The 25594-nt window shown below is 46.5% G+C and overlaps 1 protein-coding gene across 1 annotated transcript in view; it reads left to right on the plus strand.

Annotated features, from left to right (window-relative positions):
* Positions 1-25594, plus strand: part of LOC135513808 (potassium channel subfamily T member 1-like) — a 176699-nt gene that overhangs the window by 109040 nt on the left and 42065 nt on the right. The window contains exons 6-16 of the mRNA XM_064936749.1: positions 3633-3695; positions 3874-3922; positions 4208-4267; positions 4913-4987; positions 9871-9954; positions 11221-11315; positions 13112-13295; positions 17371-17535; positions 23245-23381; positions 24737-24800; positions 25152-25260. Of these exons, the coding sequence (XP_064792821.1) occupies positions 3633-3695; positions 3874-3922; positions 4208-4267; positions 4913-4987; positions 9871-9954; positions 11221-11315; positions 13112-13295; positions 17371-17535; positions 23245-23381; positions 24737-24800; positions 25152-25260 (1085 nt within the window). The remainder of the gene's footprint in view (positions 1-3632; positions 3696-3873; positions 3923-4207; positions 4268-4912; positions 4988-9870; positions 9955-11220; positions 11316-13111; positions 13296-17370; positions 17536-23244; positions 23382-24736; positions 24801-25151; positions 25261-25594) is intronic.

Consider the following 25594-nt stretch of genomic DNA (forward strand, 5'->3'; position numbering starts at 1 on the left):
CTTGAAACGGGTGAGAAGCCCCCTCGAGCCAGTGTCTCCATTCCTTCAATGCCATCTTAACCGCTAGGAGTTCACGATCCCCCACATCGTAGTTCCTCTCAGTCGGGGTAAGCCGGTGTGAGAAGAAAGCGCACGGATGAAGCTTCTTGTCTTCACCCCTCTGAGACAGGACAGCTCCAACACCAACCTCTGATGCGTCTACCTCCACCACAAATGGTTCATCCGTAGTCGGTAGTATCAGGATGGGAGCAGAGAGAATGCGCTGCTTGAGTCCTTGGAAGGCTGTCTCAGCTTCTCTTCCCCACAAAAACCTTGCATTGCCACCCTTGGTTAAAGCTGAGAGAGGGGCTGCCACCAAGCTGAAGTTCTTGATGAACTTGCGGTAAAAGTTTGTGAAGCCCAGGAAACGCTGAACTTCCTTAACGGATTTGGGGGTGGGCCAATCCGCTACCGCCCCTACCTTCCTGGGGTCCATTTGGACTCGACCGGGTTCCACTACAAATCCCAGGAATTGTACTCGGGATGAATGGAATTCACATTTTTCCGGCTTAACGTACAGATGGCTGTCCAGGAGGCGTTTGAGTACTTGTCTGACATGCTTAGTGTGTTCTTGAAGGGAGCTCGAAAAGATGAGGATGTCATCCAAGTAAACGAACACAAATATGTTAAGCATATCCCTAAGCACATCGTTTATGAGCGCTTGGAACACCGCTGGGGCGTTGGTCAGGCCGAAGGGCATCACCAAGTATTCATAGTGACCAGTAGGCGTGTTGAAAGCGGTCTTCCACTCGTCACCAGGTCTGATCCGCACAAGATGGTATGCGTTCCGCAGGTCAAGCTTAGTGAAAACAACTGCTTCCTGGAGCAGCTCGAAAGCTGTGGCCATAAGGGGTAGCGGGTAACGGTTACGGACGGTTATGGCATTGAGTCCCCGGTAGTCGATGCAAGGACGTAATCCACCGTCTTTCTTGGCCACAAAGAAAAACCCTGCTCCCGCCGGGGAGGTGGATGGACGCATGAGGCCTGCTTCCAGAGCGTCCTTGATGTAGGTATCCATAGCAGCTCGTTCGGGTGGAGATAGGGAAAAGATCCGACCCCTGGGGGGCAAGTGCCCGGAAACAGGTCGATGGGGCAATCGTAAGGTCTATGGGGTGGTAGCATGGTGGCCCTCTGTTTGCTAAACACCAGTTTGAGGTCATGGTAACACTCGGGAACTCGGGTCAGGTCGATGGATTCTAAAGACTCGGGAGTAGAACTCGGGAATTCTGGAAAATACAAGTAGCTTGGCACGTAGGACCCCACTGCTTGATAGTGCCCACAGACCAGTCGATGTGAGGGTTATGGCTGTGAAGCCAGGGGTATCCAAGGACGAGAGGGAACTCGGAACAGGAGATCAAATGAAAGTTCATCAATTCCTGGTGTTGTGAAACTGAAAGTCGCAAGGAGGTAGTGACATGAGTGACAAGTCCAGATCCCAAAGGGCTTCCATCCAATGTAGTGACCCTCATGGGTTCACTTAGAGGTTCAGAGGGAACGCCATTCTCCTTAGCCCAGACACCATCCATGAAGTTACCTGCGGCTCCAGAGTCTACCAAGGCTTGAAGGTGAAGCTTGTGGTTGTCCCAGGAGAGGGTGACTGGAATGAGCAGACGGGAGTTGGACAGATGGGAGGAGGTTATGTTTCCCGTTACAGTTCCCCCGGTCTGTACGGGACAGAGTGTTTCCCTGGAGCCCGGGACACGTGGAACGGAAATGGCCCGGTTTGCCGCAATATAGACAGCGTCGCTCCCTCATCCGGCGGTCTCTCTCAGCCTGGGAGATGCGTCCAATCTGCATGGGTTCCGATGGAGCCAGCGAGGATAAAGGTGGGGACTCGGAGCTGGGACTGATAGGGGCTAGAGGTCTACGGTTGAGTTCTCTCTCTCAGACGCTGGTCAATGCGTGAGGCCAACTTGATCAGGGACTCGAGATTGTCCGGTGGTTCCCGAGTGGCCAGTTCATCTTGGATAGTGTCGGAAAGGCCTTTCAGAAAGCACACCGTGAGCGCCTCGTTGTTCCAGCCACTTGCTGCTGCCACCGTGCGGAACTGGATGGCATAGTCCGTCACGCTGCGCCAACCTTGGTGGAGAGTCAGGAGCTGTTTGGCTGAGTCAGAACCACTGCTTGGGCCTTGAAACACTCGTTTGAATTCCTCAGCAAAGGCAGAGTAGCTGGCACAGCAGGAACTATGGGCATCCCACACAGCAGTAGCCCAGGCCAGGGCTTTTTCCGACAGCAGGGTGATGATATAAGCGATCTTAGACCGGTCGGTGGGAAACGACGAGGGTTGTAGCTCAAAGGAGAGAGAACATTGGGTGAGAAACCCTTTACAAGCACTTGGATCACCTGAGAACCGTTGGGGAGGTGGAAGACGAGGTTCAGCCAGGGGGTTAACTGCCATGGGTACATGAATCTGAGGTACTGGAACGGGAACTGTTGCCGGGGTAAGACGATCAGATATTTGCTTAATGGAAGTCAGCATCTCCGACAGAAGATGAGAATGTCTAGCCATTAAGGCCTCTTGCTGAACCAGGGCGGCTTCTTGGCGTTGGACAGTCTCCTGGTGGTGGGACAGCATGGCAAAAAGGTCCTGGGAACTGGCTGCCTCTGGGTTCATTTTTGGCTCTGTGTTTCTGTCAGGACCCGGTTACCAACCTGGGTCTCCGGAGTGAGAAACAGTCACTTAACCAACTGAGCCACGAATAGTCAGCAGAACCCAGAAGATGAGGCAGACACAGCAGTACTTAAGACGGTGTATTTAATAAAGTAAAAAGGAGAAGTCCTTCAATACAAAAAATGGCAAATCCAAAAGGTGGTAGGAATAGCACAAAAAAGCCTCAAGAGATACTCAAAAACAAAAACAGAATTCCACAAGAGCATCCACTGGAATCGACAAGAATACACAGAACACTAGGGCTGGGTGCTAACATACAAACACAGAGCACAGAACTGAGGGAAACTAAGGGTTTAAATACAATCAGGAAAAACGAGGCAGAGGTGCAAATAATAATGGGGAACAAGGGAAAAACATAAGGTCAAAAAGCACAATGGGGGCATCTAGTGACCAAAACCCGGAACAACCCTGGCCAAATCCTGACAAAATATGCTTTTTGTGCCTATGGAATATTTCTGGGTTATTTTATTTTAGCTCATGAAACATGGGACCAACACTTTACATGTTGCGTTCATATTTTTGTTCAGTAGTCAGATCAATTCTAAAATGTATGGTATCTATTCAGGTATTGTGTGATTCATAGAATCTACCTCTAACCTTTACCCAAAGTTGAAAATAAAATTGTATTTTGCCAAGATAAGATAGATCCAGAATTTGGAATTAATTTAGTATCTGTCTGAGACACAAAGGGCTTTAAATAGCAGCAGCGATGGTCTCTCAGTGTAGTGATATGGAAGCAGCATATGGTCTTTATTGTATACACTGCTGCCGGCAGCTCTTAAAGAAACTGTCCCTCTGCCTCCCGTCCGTCACCATGGCAACATGCAGAGTGAGTGAAGGTGCCTATTAGCCACAGGATAAATATTTCACCACACATTCTGTCTGAACGACTTCCCTTTGCTATGGATTTCCTCTGCAGTGTGAACTGTCAGAACCGAACAAGCACCACAGCAGAATCTACAGAAAGCACCGAAATCAACTGGTGAGTTGTGAGGGTCTAACATTGATGTGCTGACAGTGTAATTCATCATCAATAACACTGTTTTGTCTTTTGAAAGGGAGTTGTTAATCTCATAGCTATCTTGTGTTATTTGGAATCATCTTTGTCAAATAATCAATATATAGAGTATAATCAATATCATTGTTTTGTCTTGTGAAAGGGATTTGATTTTCTGGGTGAACAGAAGGGTTCCTGTATGGGCGATACAGGTAAAGGAATACTGAGATTCACTAACACTGCTTTGGTAATACAGTACTGGATTCTCAAGTCTTCCATTCAACAGTAGCCACTATGGGTCAAACTCACAAGTGAACATTTCATTGACAATCTCCCCCTTCCCCTGTGGCCAATTCATTAGAAAAACAAGAAATATTTTACAACAGAAAACACTTTACAGCACATCTTTTCCCCAGTGATACGTAGATTGCCTGAGAGGTTATGTGACCAGATTGCAGCCCTGGTAATGTGTGTGCCTCCACTCTGCTCTGCTCCAGGTGATCGTGGCCTTAATCAGTTTCCTGGAAGCCATGCTCCTTACATATCTCAGCTACAAAGTAAGACACCTCAGCTCTACTCCTTTCACACTAATCACCACCACAAAGGAAGTCATTTCATTCATTCTATCAGGCAGTCGTGTGGCGACTCCATCAGGAGTCGTGTGGCATGTCTTTGTGAGATTACAATTAATTGGCAAATTTTCTGGCATGTGTTTTAACCGCGAGCCTCCGCTCTAGCCTGAGCCAGAGAAACAGGTCATTAATACACTTTACAAATGAATAAAAAATGAGGTGTCCGTCCTAACTTTTTCTTTAAATTGGGCTCTTTCCTTAAATAACTCATTAGTGCTGCAGTGCTACTTCCCTTTCTTTGATCAATTAGGCTGTTTTACTTTTACTTTATGAAGACAAATAACAGTGTGTTTTTTGTTTTGCTTCGTTTTGGCAGATGGCTTCAATTCCTAATTGTTTTAACGAATCCTGTCATTGTGTTCTCGCCTGTCTGGAGCGCCAGATGGGCGGGATTAGCAGAATTACTTCCATTGTGCCAGGCACACTTAGAACCGAGGTCTGATTATTCCAACAATATTGACCTAGTTTTTGGGGGATTCGTTTCATATCACTATCATTGTAATTAGTCCACAGACAGAGCCAGTAGCTTATTGCCTTGACTTACACGTTGATTGTGTTTCTCTCTTTCAGGGAAACATCTGGGAGCAGATGTTCCAGATCTCCTTCATCCTGGAGATGATCAATACCGTGCCGTTTATAATCACTGTGAGTCTTCTTCCACCTGATCTCACTCACACACACACACACACACACCTTATTTTCCATCTGTGCCATATTCAATTATTATTATTTCAAATAGTCTATACACCTTCTAAAATGAATGGGCTTCAGGCATGCTGATAATACATGTACATGAGGAATGTGACAGGATACACCATGAGGAATGTGACAGAATACACCATGAGATACACCATGAGATACACCATGAGGAATGTGACAGGATAGACCATGAGATACACCATGAGATACACCATGAGATACACCATGAGGAATGTGACAGGATAGACCATGAGGAATGTGACAGGATACACCATGAGGAATGTGACAGGATACACCATGAGATACACCATGAGATACACCATGAGATACACCATGAGATACACCATGAGGAATGTGACAGGATACACCATGAGATACACCATGAGATACACCATGAGGAATGTGACAGGATACACCATGAGATACACCATGAGATACACCATGAGGAATGTGACAGGATACACCATGAGATACACCATGAGGAATGTGACAGGATAGACCATGAGATACACCATGAGATACACCATGAGGAATGTGACAGAATACACCATGAGATACACCATGAGATACACCATGAGGAATGTGACAAGATACACCATGAGATACACCATGAGATACACCATGAGGAATGTGACAGGATAGACCATGAGGAATGTGACAGGATAGACCATGAGGAATGTGACAGGATAGACCATGAGGAATGTGACAGGATAGACCATGAGGAATGTGACAGGATACACCATGAGATACACCATGAGGAATGTGACAGGATAGACCATGAGGAATGTGACAGGATAGACCATGAGGAATGTGACAGGATAGACCATGAGGAATGTGACAGGATAGACCATGAGGAATGTGACAGGATAGACCATGAGGAATGTGACAGGATACACCATGAGATACACCATGAGGAATGTGACAGGATAGACCATGAGATAGACCATGAGATACACCATGAGGAATGTGACAGGATAGACCATGAGGAATGTGACAGGATAGACCATGAGATACACCATGAGATACACCATGAGGAATGTGACAGGATACACCATGAGATACACCATGAGATACACCATGAGGAATGTGACAGGATAGACCATGATAAATGTGACAGGATACACCATGAGATACACCATGAGAGACACCATGAGGAATGTGACAGGATAGACCATGAGGAATGTGACAGGATAGACCATGAGGAATGTGACAGGATACACCATGAGATACACCATGAGGAATGTGACAGGATAGACCATGATAAATGTGACAGGATACACCATGAGATACACCATGAGATACACCATGAGGAATGTGACAGGATAGACCATGAGATACACCATGAGGAATGTGACAGGATACACCATGAGATACACCATGAGATACACCATGAGGAATGTGACAGGATAGACCATGAGGAATGTGACAGGATAGACCATGAGGAATGTGACAGGATAGACCATGAGATACACCATGAGATACACCATGAGATACACCATGAGGAATGTGACAGGATAGACCATGAGGAATGTGACAGGATACACCATGAGATACACCATGAGGAATGTGACAGGATACACCATGAGAGACACCATGAGGAATGTGACAGGATAGACCATGAGATACACCATGAGATACACCATGAGGAATGTGACAGAATACACCATGAGATACACCATGAGATACACCATGAGGAATGTGACAGGATACACCATGAGATACACCATGAGGAATGTGACAGGATAGACCATGAGGAATGTGACAGGATACACCATGAGGAATGTGACAGGATACACCATGAGATACACCATGAGGAATGTGACAGGATAGACCATGAGATACACCATGAGATACACCATGAGGAATGTGGTGGTGACAAACAGATTCATTTCAGTGGCTCAAACCATATTCCACAAAGCAAACGAGACCAATTAGTGAACATCAAATCAAATTGTATTTGTCACATGCGCTGAATACAACAGGTGTAGTAGACCTTACTGTGAAATGCTTACTTACAAGCCCTTAACCAACAATACAGTTCAATAAATAATGTTAAGAAAATATTTACTAAATAAACTAAAGTAAAAATAAAATAAATAGTAACACAATAAAATAACAATACGGAGGCTATAAACAGGGGGTACCGGTACTGAGTCAATGTGGAGGCTATAAACAGGGGGTACCGGTACTGAGTCAATGTGTAGGCTATAAACAGGGGGTACCGGTACTGAGTCAATGTGAGGCTATAAACAGGGGGTACCGGTACTGAGTCAATGTGGAGGCTATAAACAGGGGGTACCGGTACTGAGTCAATGTGGAGGCTATAAACAGGGGGTACCGGTACTGAGTCAATGTGGAGGCTATATACAGGGGGTACCGGTACTGAGTCAATGTGAGGCTATAAACAGGGGGTACCGGTACTGAGTCAATGTGGAGGCTATAAACAGGGGGTACCGGTACTGAGTCAATGTGGAGGCTATATACAGGGGGTACCGGTACTGAGTCAATGTGGAGGCTATAAACAGGGGGTACCGGTACTGAGTCAATGTGGAGGCTATAAACAGGGGGTACCGGTACTGAGTCAATGTGGAGACTATAAACAGGGGGTACCGGTACTGAGTCAATGTGGAGGCTATAAACAGGGGGTACCGGTACTGAGTCAATGTGGAGGCTATATACAGGGGGTACCGGTACAGAGTCAATGTGGAGGCTATATACAGGGGGTACCGGTACTGAGTCAATGTGGAGGCTATATACAGGGGGTACTGGTACCGAGTCAATGTGGAGGCTATAAACAGGGGGTACCGGTACAGAGTCAATGTGGAGGCTATATACAGGGGCTACCGGTACAGAGTCAATGTGGAGGCTATATACAGGGGGTACCGGTACCGAGTCAATGTGGAGGCTATATAGAGGGGGTACCGTTACCGAGTCAATGTGGAGGCTATATACAGGGGGTACCGGTACAGAGTCAATGTGGAGGCTATATAGAGGGGGTACCGGTACCGAGTCAATGTGGAGGCTATATACAGGGGCTACCGGTACAGAGTCAATGTGGAGGCTATATACAGGGGGTACCGGTACAGAGTCAATGTGGAGGCTATATAGAGGGGGTACCGGTACCGAGTCAATGTGGAGGCTATATACAGGGGCTACCGGTACAGAGTCAATGTGGAGGCTATATAGAGGGGGTACCGGTACCGAGTCAATGTGGAGGCTATAAAGAGGGGGTACCAGTACCGAGTCAATGTGGAGGCTATATACAGGGGCTACCGGTACAGAGTCAATGTGGAGGCTATATACAGGGGGTACCGGTACAGAGTCAATGTGGAGGCTATATACAGGGGCTACCGGTACAGAGTCAATGTGGAGGCTATATAGAGGGGGTACCGGTACCGAGTCAATGTGGAGGCTATATACAGGGGCTACCGGTACAGAGTCAATGTGGAGGCTATATACAGGGGGTACCGGTACCGAGTCAATGTGGAGGCTATATAGAGGGGGTACCGGTACCGAGTCAATGTGGAGGCTATATACAGGGGCTACCAGTACAGAGTCAATGTGGAGGCTATATACAGGGGGTACCGGTACCGAGTCAATGTGGAGGCTATATACAGGGGGTACTGGTACCGAGTCAATGTGGAGGCTATAAACAGGGGGTACCGGTACAGAGTCAATGTGGAGGCTATATACAGGGGCTACCGGTACAGAGTCAATGTGGAGGCTATATACAGGGGGTACCGGTACCGAGTCAATGTGGAGGCTATATAGAGGGGGTACCGGTACCGAGTCAATGTGGAGGCTATATACAGGGGGTACCGGTACAGAGTCAATGTGGAGGCTATATAGAGGGGGTACCGGTACCGAGTCAATGTGGAGGCTATATACAGGGGCTACCGGTACAGAGTCAATGTGGAGGCTATATACAGGGGTACCGGTACAGAGTCAATGTGGAGGCTATATAGAGGGGGTACCGGTACCGAGTCAATGTGGAGGCTATATACAGGGGCTACCGGTACAGAGTCAATGTGGAGGCTATATAGAGGGGGTACCGGTACCGAGTCAATGTGGAGGCTATATAGAGGGGGTACCGGTACCGAGTCAATGTGGAGGCTATATACAGGGGCTACCGGTACAGAGTCAATGTGGAGGCTATATACAGGGGGTACCGGTACAGAGTCAATGTGGAGGCTATATACAGGGGCTACCGGTACAGAGTCAATGTGGAGGCTATATAGAGGGGGTACCGGTACCGAGTCAATGTGGAGGCTATATACAGGGGCTACCGGTACAGAGTCAATGTGGAGGCTATATACAGGGGGTACCGGTACCGAGTCAATGTGGAGGCTATATAGAGGGGGTACCGGTACCGAGTCAATGTGGAGGCTATATACAGGGGCTACCGGTACAGAGTCAATGTGGAGGCTATATACAGGGGGTACCGGTACCGAGTCAATGTGGAGGCTATATACAGGGGGTACCGGTACCGAGTCAATGTGGAGGCTATATACAGGGGGTACCGGTACAGAGTGGATGTAATTTATACATGTAGGAAGGTAGGTAGGTGTAAAGTGACTGCATGGATAATAAAAAGTGAGTAGTAGCAGTGTAATAACAAAGGGGGGGGGGGGGGCATTTGATTCATTGTTCAACAGACTTATTGCTTGGGGGTAGAAGACAACATATGACCTTTGCAATGTTTATGTTTTATATTATGCTCTCTAGAGACATGGGAGTATGGTAATGTGAGACTGTGAGTGTTGAAACTTGATGATTGGAGTGTACACTGCACACTGTGCATAATGAATTCATCCCAATTGTCTCTTCAGATCTTCTGGCCTCCATTGAGAAACATCTTCATCCCAGTGTTTCTCAACTGCTGGTTAGCCAAGTGTGCCCTGGAGAATATGATTGTGAGTATATGCTACAGCCATAACGCAGCAGTCAAAACTGGACAGAACTGGTTGCAATGATGTCATAATGGTGTAGTTTTGTTGGCAGGGAATACATGGGTTCTTCCTATTAAAATGCTTCAGCTTTCAGATTATGCTGTATATAGCCTGCTTGCAGAATAGTTGCTATAGAATAACTTAACTCTGCATTATGTGGGTGTAGAAGAGCCCTGGTAAGAATTCCCTGGTTATGAATAGTCTGTAGGTTCCCTGTCAGTTTAAGAAAAAAAGTTTTAGGAAGGCAATGAGTATAGATTTGAGCAAGAGCCTGCATGTATCTCTGTGGACAGCTGGTTAGGTCCAGGGCCGAGGAGACCAGTTCTGAGAGGGAGAACAGGTTCAGCCTGAAGAGGTTGAAGGGGAGGCTTCAGCCAAACAGAAACATTAACAAGGGACATGGTGGGTAGGTAGCTTGAAGAGACTGGAGTGGGGGTTCAGCCAAACAGAAACATTAACAAGGGACATGGTGGGTAGGTAGCTTGAAGAGACTGGAGTGGGGGTTCAGCCAAACAGAAACATTAACAAGGTATGAAGGGGCATGATGGGTAGGTAGCTTGAAGAGACTGAAGTGGGGCTTCAGCCAAACAGAAACATTAACAAGGGACATGGTGGGTAGGTAGCTTGAAGAGACTGAAGTGGGGCTTCAGCCATACAGAAACATTAACAAGGTATGAAGGGGCATGATGGGTATGTAGCTTGAAGAGACTGAAGTGGGGCTTCAGCCAAACAGAAACATTAACAAGGTATGAAGGGACATGGTGGGTATGTAGCTTGAAGAGACTGAAGTGGGGGTTCAGCCAAACAGAAACATTAAACAGGGTATGAAGGGACATGATGGGTATGTAGCTTGAAGAGACTGAAGTGGGGCTTCAGCCAAACAGAAACATTAACAAGGTATGAAGGGACATGGTGGGTATGTAGCTTGAAGAGACTGAAGTGGGGGTTCAGCCAAACAGAAACATTAAACAGGGTGTGACTGCATGTTCACTGCAGCCCATGTATGCTGTATGTAAGGTTGACTGCATCAGTATCGAAGTAACCAGCAAGGCAGATAGGTTTTAAAGCGAAATAAATAGACAGATAGATGGTGCAGACTGACAGACTGACAGACTAGTCAGGACAGCAGACCAACTGACTGACAAACCGATTTAACATGAACCCTAACCCTCTCTCTGTATCTCTCCTTCCCTCGCTCTGCTTCTATCCCTCCCCCCTCTTTACCCTCAGAATGATCTCCATCGTGCCATTCAGAGGACCCACTCGGCCATGTTCAACCAGGTTCTCATCCTCATCTGCACCCTACTCTGTCTGGTCTTCACTGGGTATGTGTCCTCTGATCCCAGCCTCTCTTCCCTGGAGCTTCCTAAATCTGGGCTCATGGGCCGCAACTCATTCCACAAAGCTGTTCCCTTCCATCTGCCCTTTTTCATTCCCACTCACAGAGCTGATAGAATCTGGTTAAGGGTCAGCAACATTGAAAAAAGGATGTGGACTTGGTTGTTATGACAACATCAACAACCATCATGGCCCACAGATAGTTTTCTCATGCCCAGTTGTTTCAGATCTGAGAAGGGGAGTGAACAATGGCATCTAGGAGGAAACAACTTTCTGGAATGAAATACAGCCCCTGATCTCCCCCTTCATCCCTGGTGCTCCCTAGGACCTTCTCCTCTCCTCCATCCACTGACATATTGACTCCTCATTATCCAATACAGGAAATTAACTGAGGAAGTCAGGCAGAACAGATAGCAGAATCAATGGTGTGATTGTCACTGATTCAACAGGTCAGAGCAGAAGTGTTGTGGTGCATCGATCGTTGGGAATGTCTGGTTTTGATCCTTAATCTGCCAGGCTGAATTTCAATGTGGATAGTATATGTATGTCTAACTGTCTGTTTAAATATCACAAGTGATGAGATCAGTAGGACTCGGGCCAAGTTGTAACATTAAGTTAGGTTACATTGGATCATCATTATGTGTAATTCACCTTTCTCTTAGACTTTTTGATTTTTAATTTTATTTCACCTTTATTTAACAAGGCAAGTAAGTTAAGAACAAATTCTTATTTACAATAACGGCCTACACCGCCAAACCCGGACGATGCAGGGCCAATTGTGCGCCGCCCTATGGGACTCCCAGTCACAGCCTGTTGTGATACAGCCTGGATTCAAACCAGGGTGTCTGTAGTGACACCTCAAGCGCTGAGATGCAGTGCCTTAGACCGCTGTGCCACTCGGGAGCCATTGATCATTCAATGTGTCCATGTTTTAATTGAACCAGTCCTTATTCAGATAAGCTCACTGCTCTTTCCTCGTGCATAGAGATGCCGGATCTTCCTCACAGGAGGAAAATAATCCTGCTGCAGGAGGATTTGAATAAATATTTAAAAAGTATCATCACAGCCAGGGGGCAACTGGAAGCAGTGTTTGTAGGCTATACAATGCAGTAGCGTACCTAGGAGGCTATGGTTTGGGGAAGGCTCCGCTAACCAACCGACCTCATACCATCCAGTATCCTCAAGGCTTGCTAGAGCGTTGTGACCTGACATAGTGCAGTGGTCTGAGCAGCAAGCTTCAGTGCCGAGTATCAGAAGTTCATGACTTCTGGCCAATCATTTTAACACTTTGTGTGAAAGGAAACTAATGTTGGTGTAGCCTACTGAACATAATTTTCACAGCAAACCCTGATCCCAATGACTCGACTGCCCCCGCATGGAGAGAAAGAGTCCTGTGTGGCTCAGTCGGTAGAGCATGGCGCTTGCAACGCCAAGCGTCGTGGGTTCGATTCCCACTGGGGCCACCCATATGTAAAAGTAGTGGCCCCAGCCGACTTGTAAGTCGCTTTGGACAAAAGCGTCTGCTAAATGGGATATATTATTATTATTATATATTATTTTCAGCCACGCGCGGAGCTCATTTAGAATTGCATCTGGAAAATTCCCTGTGACTTAAGGATCGATCAAGTTAAGATCCGACATCTGAAGCTCTGAGTTCCGACATTATAGTGGTTCTAACGCGAATTTGCGAATTCAGCAACATACGATGTCAATCATCTGTGCTCGCGAGACTACCTTGTGCAAAATGTCACCCCTAAATGTGATATCCCTCTCCTCCTTCCAGGGCGTGTGGTATCCAGCATCTTGAGAGAGCATCCAATCAGAACCTGACTCTGTTCAACTCTCTGTATTTCTGCATCGTCACCTTCTCTACCGTGGGCTACGGTGACGTCACACCTCATATCTGGCCCTCTCAGCTGCTGGTGGTTATTCTCATCTGTGTGGCTCTCGTGGTCCTCCCGCTACAGGTATGACACTGTATATAACAGTGCTTACACAATAGCCTATTACCACAGCTGTTTTCCAAGGATAATTGAGGCTGAAAGATTTCATTTGTATTTGTATTTATTAGGGATCTCCATTAGTTTCCGCCAAGGCAGCAGCTACTCTTCCTGGCGTCCAAACGCATTAAGGCACATTATATATAAAACACAAGATAAATCATATAACATTATTACACCACTACATATCTACAATACAACAGGTATAATACCACCATACAACAATATTACAATGTGCGTGTGTGTAGAGTGTGGGTGCTAGCGTGTGTGTGCGTATGCGTGTTTCTTTTCCTGTGGGTGCTAGCGTGTGTGTGTGTTCCTGTGTGTGTAGAGTGTGGGTGCTAGCGTGTGTGTGTTCCTGTGTGTGTAGAGTGTGGGTGCTAGCGTGTGTGTGTTCCTGTGTGTGTAGAGTGTGGGTGCTAGCGTGTGTGTGTGTTCCTGTGTGTGTAGAGTGTGGGTGCTAGCGTGTGTGTGTTCCTGTGTGTGTAGAGTGTGGGTGCTAGCGTGTGTGTGTTCCTGTGTGTGTAGAGTGTGGGTGCTAGCGTGTGTCTGTTCCTGTGTGTGTAGAGTGTGGGTGCTAGCGTGTGCCTGTTCCTGTGTGTGTAGAGTGTGGGTGCTAGCGTGTGCCTGTTCCTGTGTGTGTAGAGTGTGGGTGCTAGCGTGTGTGTGAGTATGCGTGTGTGTGTTCCTGTGTGTGTAGAGTGTGGGTGTAGTGTGTGTGTGTTCCTGTGTGTGTAGAGTGTGTTTGTATAGTGTGGGTGTAGAGTGTGTGTGTTCCTGTGTGTGTAGAGTGTGTGTGTTCCTGTGTGTGTAGAGTGTGTGTGTTCCTGTGAGTGTAGAGTGTGTGTGTTCCTGTGAGTGTAGAGTGTGTGTGTTCCTGTGAGTGTAGAGTGTGTGTAGAGTGTGTGTGTAGAGTGTGTGTGTAGAGTGTGTGTGTAGAGTGTGTGTGTAGAGTGTGTGTGTAGAGTGTGTGTGTGTAGAGTGTGTGTGTAGAGTGTGTGTGTAGAGTGTGTGAGTAGAGTGTGTGAGTAGAGTGTGTGAGTAGAGTGTGTGAGTAGAGTGTGTGTGTAGAGTGTGTGTGTGTATAGTGTGTGTGTAGAGTGTGTGTGTAGAGTGTGTGTGTAGAGTGTGTGTGTAGAGTGTGTGTGTAGAGTGTGTGTGTAGAGTGTGTGTGTGTAGAGTGTGAGTAGAGTGTGTGTGTAGAGTGTGTGTGTAGAGTGTGTGTGTGTAGAGTGTGTGTGTGTAGAGTGTGTGTGTAGAGTGTGTGTGTAGAGTGTGTGTGTAGAGTGTGTGTGTAGAGTGTGTGTGTGTAGAGTGTGAGTGTAGAGTGTGTGTAGAGTGTGTGTGTAGAGTGTGTGTGTAGAGTGTGTGTGTAGAGCGTGTGTGTAGAGCGTGTGTGTAGAGTGTGTGTGTAGAGTGTGTGTGTAGAGTGTGTGTGTAGAGTGTGTGTGTAGAGTGTGTGTGTAGAGTGTGTGTGTAGAGTGTGTGTGTAGAGTGTGTGTGTAGAGTGTGTGTGTAGAGTGTGTGTGTGTAGCGTGTGTCTGTTCCTGTTTGTGTCTCAGTCGCTGCTGTTCCATAAGGCTTGTTTTTATATTTTTTTATCTGAGTCTATTGCTTCCCTCAGTTGCCTGATGTGGAATAGAATTCCATGCTCTAGTCTGTTCTGGACTAGGAAGGTCGGGGTGGCAGGGTAGCCTAGTGGTTAGAGCGTTGGACTAGTGTCCAAAAGGTTGCAAGATCAAATCCCCAAGCTGACAAGGTAAAAATCTGTTGTTCTGCCCCTGAACAAGGCAGTTAACCCACTGTTCCTAGGCCGTCATTGAAAATAAGAATTGTTCTTAAATGACTTGCCTAGTTAAATAAAGGTCACCCTTCACTTTCTGTCACCCTCCTACCTCTGTCACCCTACTCTTTCTGTCACCCTCCTACCTCTGTCACCCTACTCTTTCTGTCACCTTCCTAATTCTGTCACCCTACTCTTTCTGTCACCCTCCTACCTCTGTCACCTTCCTACCTCTGTCACCCTACTCTTTCTGTCACCTTCCTACCTCTGTCACCCTCCTACGTCTGTCACCCTTCTCTTTCTGTCACCCTCCTGTCACCCGCCACGCACGCCTCCAACTCAATCATCAAGTTTGCGGACGACACAACAGTGGTAGGCTTGATTACCAACAACGACAAGACGGCCTACAGGGAGGAGGTGAGGGCCCTCGGAGTGTGGTGTCAGGAAAATAGCCTCACACTCAACGTCAACAAAACTAAGGAGATGATTGTGGACTTCAGGAAACAGCAGAGGGAACACCCCCCTATCCACATCGATGGAACAGTAGTGGAGAGAGTAGCAAGTTTTAAGTTCCTCGGCATACACATCACAGACAAACTGAATTGGTCCACTCACACAGACAGCATCGTGAAGAAGGCGCAGCAGCGCCTCTTCAACCTCAGGAGGCTGAAGAAATTTGGCTTGTCACCAAAAGCACTCACAAACTTCTACAGAGGCACAATCGAGAGCATCCTGGCGGGCTGTATCACCGCCTGGTATGGCAACTGCTCCGCCCTCAACCGTAAGGCTCTCCAGAGGGTAGTGAGGTCTGCACAACGCATCACCGGGGGCAAACTACCTGCCCTCCAGGACACCTACACCACCCGATGTTACAGGAAGGCCATAAAGATCATCAAGGACATCAACCACCCGAGCCACTGCCTGTTCACCCCGCTATCATCCAGAAGGCGAGGTCAGTACAGGTGCATCAAAGCTGGGACCGAGAGACTGAAAAACAGCTTCTATCTCAAGGCCATCAGACTGTTAAACAGCCACCACTAACATTGAGTGGCTGCTGCCAACACACTGACACTGACTCAAATCCAGCCACTTTAATAATGGGAATTGATGGGAAATGATGTAAATATATCACTAGCCACTTTAAACAATGCTACCTTATATAATGTTACTTACCCTACATTATTCATCTCATATGCATACGTATATACTGTACTCTATATCATCGACTGCATCCTTATGTAATACATGTATCACTAGCCACTTTAACTATGCCACTTTGTTTACATACTCATCTCATATGTATATACTGTACTCGATACCATCTACTGTATCTTGCCTATGCTGCTCTGTACTATCACTCATTCATATATCCTTATGTACATATTCTTTATCCCCTTACACTGTGTATAAGACAGTAGTTTAGGAATTGTTAGTTAGATTACTTGTTGGTTATTACTGCATTGTCGGAACTAGAAGCACAAGCATTTCGCTACACTCGCATTAACATCTGCTAACCATGTGTATGTGACAAATAAAATTTGATTTGATTTGATTCCTACCTCTGTCACCTTCCTACCTCTGTCACCCTCCTACCTCTGTCACCCTTCTCTTTCTGTGACCCTCCTACCTCTGTCACCTTCCTACCTCTGTCACCCTTCTCTTTCTGTCACCCTCCTACCTCTGTCACCTTCCTACCTCTGTCACCCTTCTCTTTCTGTCACCCTCCTACCTCTGTCACCCTTCTCTTTCTGTCACCCTCCTACCTCTGTCACCCTTCTCTTTCTGTCACCCTCCTACCTCTGTCACCCTCCTACCTCTGTCACCCTTCTCTTTCTGTGACCCTCCTACTGTGGATCTGTCACCTTCCTACCTCTGTCACCCTTCTCTTTCTGTCACCCTCCTACCTCTGTCACCTTCCTACCTCTGTCACCCTTCTCTTTCTGTCACCCTCCTACCTCTGTCACCTTCCTACCTCTGTCACCCTTCTCTTTCTGTCACCCTCCTACCTCTGTCACCCTTCTCTTTCTGTCACCCTCCTACCTCTGTCACCCTTCTCTTTCTGTCACCCTCCTAACATGTTATGCCGTAAGTGTATTACAAACTGTACAGTAGATTGTTGTAACCTCAAATATGTGTGTGTGTGTGTGTGTGTGTGTGTGTGTGTGTGTGATGTTGGTGGTCTCTACAGTAATGTGTGTGTGTGTGAGGAAGGCAATGATATTGTGTGCGTGTGCGTGTGCGTGTGTGTGTGTGTGTCAGTTTGAGGAGTTGGCCTATCTGTGGATGGAGCGTCAGAAGTCAGGAGGGAACTACAGCAGACACCGTGCCCAGACAGAGAAACACGCCGTCCTGTGTGTCAGCTCTCTGAAGATAGACTTGCTCATGGACTTCCTCAATGAGTTCTACGCTCATCCTAGATTACAGGTCGGTCTACAGGAATAGAAGAAGGCAATGTTATTGGTAGGTCTCTACAGGAATAGAGGAAGGCAATGTTATTGGTAGGTCTCTATAGTAATAGAGGAAGGCAATGATATTGGTAGGTCTCTATAGGAATAGAGGAAGACAATGATATTGGTAGGTCTCTATAGTAATAGAGGAAGGCAATGATATTGGTAGGTCTCTACAGGAATAGAGGAAGGCAATGATATTGGTAGGTCTCTACAGGAATAGAGGAAGGCAATGATATTGGTAGGTCTCTACAGGAATAGAGGAAGGCAATGATATTGGTAGGTATCTACAGGAATAGAGGAAGGCAATGATATTGGTAGGTCTCTACAGGAATAGAGGAAGGCAATGATATTGGTAGGTCTCTATAGTAATAGAGGAAGGCAATGATATTGGTAGGTCTCTACAGGAATAGAGGAAGGCAATGATATTGGTAGGTCTCTACAGTAATAGAGGAAGGCAATGATATTGGTAGGTCTCTATAGTAATAGAGAGGCTATGATATTGGTAGGTCTCTACAGTAATAGAGAGGCTATGATATTGGTAGGTCTCTACAGGAATAGAGGAAGGCTATGATGTTGGTAGGTCTCTACAGTAATAGAGGAAGGCAATGATATTGGTAGGTCTCTACAGTAATAGAGGAAGGCAATGATATTGGTAGGTCTCTACAGGAATAGAGGAAGGCAATGATATTGGTAGGTCTCTACAGGAATAGAGGAAGGCAATGATATTGGTAGGTCTCTATAGTAATAGAGGAATACTATGATATTGGTGGGTCTCTACAGTAATAGAGAGAGGCTATGATATTGGTGGGTATCTACAGGAATAGAGGAAGGCAATGATATTGGTAGGTCTCTATAGTAATAGAGGAATACTATGATATTGGTAGGTCTCTACATTAATAGAGAGAGGCTATGATATTGGTGGGTATCTACAATAATAGAGAGGCTATGATATTGGTAGGTCTCTACAGTAATAGAGGAATACTATGATATTGGTAGGTCTCTACAGTAATAGAGAGGCTATGCTATTGGTAGGTCTCTACAGTAATAGAGGAATACTATGATATTGGTAGGTCTCTACAGTAATAGAGAGGCTATGATATTGGTAGGTCTCTACAGTAATAGAGAGGCTATGATATTGGTAGGTCTCTACAGTAGTAGAGGAAGGCTATGATATTGGTAGATCTCTATAGGAAAAGAGAGGCTATGATAGTGGTAGGTCTCTACAGTAATAGAGAGGCTATGATATTGGTAGGTCTCTACATGAATAGAGTTAGGCTATGACATTTGGTAGGTCTCTACAGTTATAGAGGAAGGCTATGATATTGGTAGGTCTTTACAGTAATAGAGAGGCTATGATATTGGTAGGTCTCTACAGTAATAGAGAGGCTATGATATTGGTAGGTCTCTACAGTAGTAGAGGAAGGCTATGATATTGGTAGATCTCTATAGGAAAAGAGAGGCTATGATAGTGGTAGGTCTCTACAGTAATAGAGAGGCTATGATATTGGTAGGTCTCTACATGAATAGAGTTAGGCTATGACATTTGGTAGGTCTCTACAGTTATAGAGGAAGGCTATGATATTGGTAGGTCTCTACAGTAATAGAGGAAGGCTATGATGTTGGTAGGTCTCTACAGTAATAGAGAAGCTATGATATTGGTAGGTCTCTACAGTAATAGAGGAAGGCTATGATGTTGGTAGGTCTCTACAGTAATAGAGAAGCTATGATATTGGTAGGTCTCTACAGTAATAGAGAAGCTATGATATTGGTAGGTCTCTACAGTAATAGTTAGGCTATGCTATTGGTAGGTCTCAACAGTAATAGAGGAAGGCTATGATAGTGGTAGGTCTCTACAGTAATATAGAGGCTATGAAATTGGTAGGTCTCTTCGTGAATAGAGGAAGACCAGGATATTGGTAGGTCTCTACAGTAATAGAGAGGTTATAATATTGGTAGGTATGTACAGTAATAGAGGAAGGCTATGATATTGGTAGGTCTCTACAGGAATAGAGCCCTTGTTCGGGGCTATGTTATTTGGTAGGTCTCTAGAGGAATAGAGCCCTTGTTCAGGGCTATGTTATTTGTAGGTCTCTAGAGGAATAGAGCCCTTGTTCAGGGCTATGTTATTTGGTAGGTCTCTAGAGGAATAGAGCCCTTGTTCAGGGCTATGTTATTTGGTAGGTCTCTAGAGGAATAGAGCCCTTGTTCAGGGCTATGTTATTTGGTAGGTCTCTAGAGGAATAGAGCCCTTGTTCAGGGCTATGTTATTTGGTAGGTCTCTAGAGGAATAGAGCCCTTGTTCATGGCTATGTTATTTGGTAGGTCTCTACAGGAATAGAGCTATGTTATTTGGTAGGTCTCTACAGGAATAGAGCCCTTGTTCAGGGCTATGTTATTTGGTAGGTCTCTAGAGGAATAGAGCCCTTGTTCAGGGCTATGTTATTTGGTAGGTCTCTACAGGAATAGAGCCCTTTGTAACGTCTTTCTTCCTGGGAAGGAGAGGCCGACCAAAACGCAGCGTGGTTAGAGGTCATGTTATTTTAGTAACATGAACAGTATACAAAACAATAAACGTGAAACACCGAAACAGTCCTAACTGGTGCAGAAAACACAAAGACAGGAAACAACCACCCACAAATCCCAACACAAAACATGCTACCTAAATATGGTTCCCAATCAGAGACAATGACTAACACCTGCCTCTTATTGAGAACCATATCAGGCCAAACCTAGAAATAGACAAACTAGACACACAACATAGAATGCCCACCCAGCTCACGTCCTGACCAACACTAAAACAAGGAAAACACAAAAGAACTATGGTCAGAACCTGACAGTACCCCCCCCCCCCCCCCAAGGTGTGGACTCCGACCGCACAACCTAAACCTATAGGGAGGGTCTGGGTGGGCATCTGTCCGCGGTGGCGGCTCTGGCGCTGGACGTGGACCCCACTCCATCATAGTCTTTGTCCACCTCCTTAGCATCCCTTGAGTGGCAACCCTCACCGCCGACCTTGGCAGAGTAACCCTAACAAAGGGCCCCACTGGACTGAGGGGTGCCTCATTACTGAGGAAACTCAGGACTGAGAGATAGCTCAGGCAGGTTGACGGCTCTGGCAGATCCTGGCTGAATGGCGGCTCTGGCGGATCCTGGCTGACTGGCGGCTCTGGCGGCTCCTTGCAGACTGGCGGCTCTGGCGGATCCTGGCTGACTGGCGGCTCTGGCGGCTCCTGGCTGACTGGCGGCTCCTTGAAGACTGGCGGCTCCTTGAAGACTGGCGGCTCCTTGAAGACTGGCGGCTCATGACACACGGGAGACTCTAGCAGCTCTGGACAGACGGGAGACTCTAGCAGCTCTGGACAGACGGGAGACTCTAGCAGCTCTGGACAGACGGGAGACTCTAGCAGCTCTGGACAGATGGGAGACTCTAGCAGCTCTGGACAGATGGGAGACTCTAGCAGTGCTGGAGAGGAGGAAGGCTCTGGCAGCACTGGACAAGCGAAGCGCACTGTAGGCCTGGTGCGTGGTGCCGGCACTGGAGGTACTGGGCCGAGGACACGCACAGGAAGCCTAGTGCGGGGAGCTGCCACCGGAGGGTTGATGCGTGGAGGTGGTACTGGATAGACCGGACCGTGCAGGCGCACTGGAGCTCTTGAGCACCTGCCCAACCTTACCTGGTTGAATGCTCCCGGTCGCCCTGCCAGTGCGGCGAGGTGGAATAGCCCACACTGGGCTGTGCAGGCGAACCGGGGACACCATGCGTAAGGCTGGTGCCATGTATGCCGGCCCAAGGAGACACACTGGAGACCAGATGCGGCTGGCTTCATGGCACCTGGCTCGATGCTCACTCTAGCCCGGCCGATACGAGGAGCTGGTATGTATCGCACCGGGCTATGCACCCGCACTGGGGACACCGTGCGCTCCACAGCATAACACGGTGCCTGCCCGGTCTCTACAGGAATAGAGCTATGTTATTTGGTAGGTCTCTACAGGAATAGAGCTATGTTATTTGGTAGGTCTCTACAGGAATAGATCCCTTGTTCAGGGCTATGTTATTTGGTAGGTCTCTACAGGAATAGAGCTATGTTATTTGGTAGGTCTCTACAGGAATAGAGCTATGTTATTTGGTAGGTCTCTACAGGAATAGAGCTATGTTATTTGGTAGGTCTCTACGGGAATAGAGCTATGTTATTTGGTAGGTCTCTACAGGAATAGAGCTATGTTATTTGGTAGGTCTCTACGGGAATAGAGCTATGTTATTTGGTAGGTCTCTACAGGAATAGAGCTATGTTATTTGGTAGGTCTCTACAGGAATAGAGCTATGTTATTTGGTAGGTCTCTACAGGAATAGAGCTATGTTATTTGGTAGGTCTCTACAGGAATAGAGCTATGCTATTTGGTAGGTCTCTACAGGAATAGAGCTATGTTATTTGGTAGGTCTCTACAGGAATAGAGCTATGTTATTTGGTAGGTCTCTACAGGAATAGAGCTATGCTATTTGGTAGGTCTCTACAGGAATAGAGCTATGTTATTTGGTAGGTCTCTACGGGAATAGAGCTATGCTATTGGGTAGGTCTCTACAGGAATAGAGCTATGTTATTTGGTAGGTCTCTACAGGAATAGCGCTAAAGGACAGACCTCAATATTGATGTTTTATTTAGCGCACAAGTCATTTAGGCAATCAACTAACACAATGTGCATTTAGCTGGCAAAATATAATAAAATATGCAAACCTTCAGTGTAGATGTTAGGTTTCTAACAGGTATCTACCCTGCTCTCCTGATGTTAGGTATCTAACAGGTATCTACCCTGCTCTCCTGATGTTAGGTATCTAACAGGTATCTACCCTGCTCTCCTGATGTTAGGTATCTAACAGGTATCTACCCTGCTCTCCTGATGTTAGGTTTCTAACAGGTATCTACCCTGCTCTCCTGATGTTAGGTATCTAACAGGTATCTACCCTGCTCTCCTGATGTTAGGTTTCTAACAGGTATCTACCCTGCTCTCCTGATGTTAGGTTTCTAACAGGTATCTACCCTGCTCTCCTGATGTTAGGTATATAACAGGTATCTACCCTGCTCTCCTGATGTTAGGTATCTAACAGGTATCTACCCTGCTCTCCTGATGTTAGGTATCTAACAGGTATCTACCCTGCTCTCCTGATGTTAGGTATATAACAGGTATCTACCCTGCTCTCCTGATGTTAGGTATATAACAGGTATCTACCCTGCTCTCCTGATGTTAGGTATCTAACAGGTATCTACCCTGCTCTCCTGATGTTAGGTATATAACAGGTATCTACCCTGCTCTCCTGATGTTAGGTATCTACCCTGCTCTCCTGATGTTAGGTATCTAACAGGTATCTACCCTGCTCTCCTGATGTTAGGTATCTACCCTGCTCTCCTGATGTTAGGTATCTAACAGGTATCTACCCTGCTCTCCTGATGTTAGGTATCTACCCTGCTCTCCTGATGTTAGGTATCTAACAGGTATCTACCCTGCTCTCCTGATGTTAGGTATCTAACAGGTATCTACCCTGCTCTCCTGATGTTAGGTATATAACAGGTATCTACCCTGCTCTCCTGATGTTAGGTATCTACCCTGCTCTCCTGATGTTAGGTATCTAACAGGTATCTACCCTGCTCTCCTGATGTTAGGTATCTAACAGGTATCTACCCTGCAGGACTACTATGTGGTGATCCTGTGCCCTACGGAGATGGACACCCAGGTGCGTCGTGTCCTCCAGATCCCCCTGTGGTCCCAGAGGGTCATCTATCTCCAGGGCTCAGCGCTCAAAGACACAGACCTCATGAGGGCCAAGTGAGTGACCCACCGCCCACTGGGCCTAAAGAGTCTCAACGGGAGAGATGGGCAGTGTTCCGCAGGGAAACGTTGTGGAATACATAGAAAGAAATATCACATCACTTTGACAGCTCCATTCTATAACATTTTTATTTGCAAAAAGAGGGTTCCAAAACGGTTCTTCGGCTGTCCCCATAGGAGAACACTTTTTGGTTCCAGTTAGAACCCTTTGTGGTTCCAGGTATAACTATTTTGTGTTCCATGTAGAACCCTACAACAACCTGGAACCAAAAAGGGTTCTTCAAAGGGTTCTCCTATGAGGACAGCCGAAGAACCCTTTCAAGTTCTAAAAAGCATATTTTTTTCTAAGAGTGTAAAGGGAAGCAAGGGGTATCAGAGAAGATCATAACACCATCAGTTGAGGTCACAGAGGCCTGAGTTGGTAATTGCAGATCAGATTAAACCTCTAATGAGCCTGTTGTTGAGTCCTCACAGTTCACTTACTGTTTGATAGACTTTCTGATCTCAGATATGAATCTAGAGTCTGTGAGTGAGTTTGTGCACCTTGTGCTGCTGACAGATAAGAGAGTGGTAAAGTCAAGAAAGGTCAGTCAAAGGTGTTCATTCAGTTGGCTGTCCTCTCATAGTATATCAGTGTAATGGGATTTCTCAGTACGGCTCACTCTCATCACAACAGCCAAGTTCATATGCATCAACACAAATCATAGCTGAGATCGATCACATCAAACCTTGTTGGCAGTGTTGGCAGTGGCAGAAGTTGCCCTGTCAGGAACACAATACAGGAAGCCATTGATATATGCAGCTGCTCTGATTTTATTGTAGTCGTAGGGTGGATGTTAAGGGGTGTTGATGGATGGTTGACTTGTGGTAATACTGCTTGTCCCCGCGAGAGGAAACTGGGATGGCATGACATTTACCCTGTCCACTGCAGCACAGATCTGATGGTCGTTCAGTGATATCAGTCATCAATTCACCCATCCACTCTGCCGTTATCACATGAAAATACTCTGATGAAAACCATGACAGTAATACAGTGTGACAATACGGTGAACATTACAACAGCATGCAGATTTTAGCCTCTTAGCTTTCCTCTCGGACAGTTCTCACTAATATTACCTGTCTGAAGCTTCCCTGGCCCTGGCCCGTGTGTGTGTGTGTGTGTGTGTGTGTGTGTGTGTGTGTGTGTGTGTGTGTGTGTGTGTGTGTGTGTGTGTGTGTGTGTGTGTGTGTGTGTGTGTGTGTGTGTGTGTGTGTGTGTGTGTGTGTGTGTGTGTGTGTGTGTGTGTGTGTGTGTGTGTGTGTGTGTGTGTGTGTGTGTGTGTGTGTGTGTTAAACCAGTTTGTTTCCTACAGGATGGATGATGCAGAAGCCTGTTTTATCCTGAGCAGTAGGAATGAGGTGGACCGCACTGCGGCTGTAAGTTCATTATCAGGCTCATGACTTCATGATTAGCGCATTGCAATCCTTACTCAATACATGAATTGAGTTGTGATTGCAATGAACTGAATATTTCCACTCTAACTCAGTGAGATTGTGCATATTGGACCTGTGGCTTAAGAACTAGTTTACTTTTCCACTCAGCTGATTTTACAAAATGGACAGAAATGAAAAATAAGTATTGGATTTATAAACTCATATTATATGCACATAACAGTCCGGCTGGCCTCATAAAAGGACTAAAGGAATAAAAGGAATTACATTTCCGATTGAGTGAGGGTGAAAGTGTTAGAAGTAGCAGATGGAAATGAATGTTGGTTTGTCCTGCAGGACCACCAGACCATCCTCAGAGCCTGGGCTGTGAAGGACTTTGCCCCAAACTGCCCCCTGTATGTCCAGATACTCAAACCAGAGAACAAATTCCATGTGAAGTTTGCTGGTAAGCTTTCCTTGCTCTCTTTGTCTCTGTCTCTTTCTATCAGTCACCCTGTCCCTCTCTCTCTTTCTCTCACTCTCCCTGTCCCTCTCTCTCTTTCTCTCACACTCCCTGTCCCTCTCTCTCTTTCTATCAATCTCATTGTCCCTCTCTCTCTGTTTTACTCCCTCTCTCCAACTCTCTGTTTTGCTCCCTCCCCTCAGTCCCCCCATCCCCAGCTCCCTCTCTCCAACTCTCTGTTTTGCTCCCTCCCCTCAGTCCCCCCATCCCCTGCTCCCTCTCTCCAACTCTCTGTTTTGCTCCCTCCCCTCAGTCCCCCCATCCCCAGCTCCCTCTC

The sequence above is a fragment of the Oncorhynchus masou genome, chromosome 25 (genome assembly GCF_036934945.1).
Source record: "Oncorhynchus masou masou isolate Uvic2021 chromosome 25, UVic_Omas_1.1, whole genome shotgun sequence".
Taxonomy (NCBI): domain Eukaryota; kingdom Metazoa; phylum Chordata; class Actinopteri; order Salmoniformes; family Salmonidae; genus Oncorhynchus; species Oncorhynchus masou.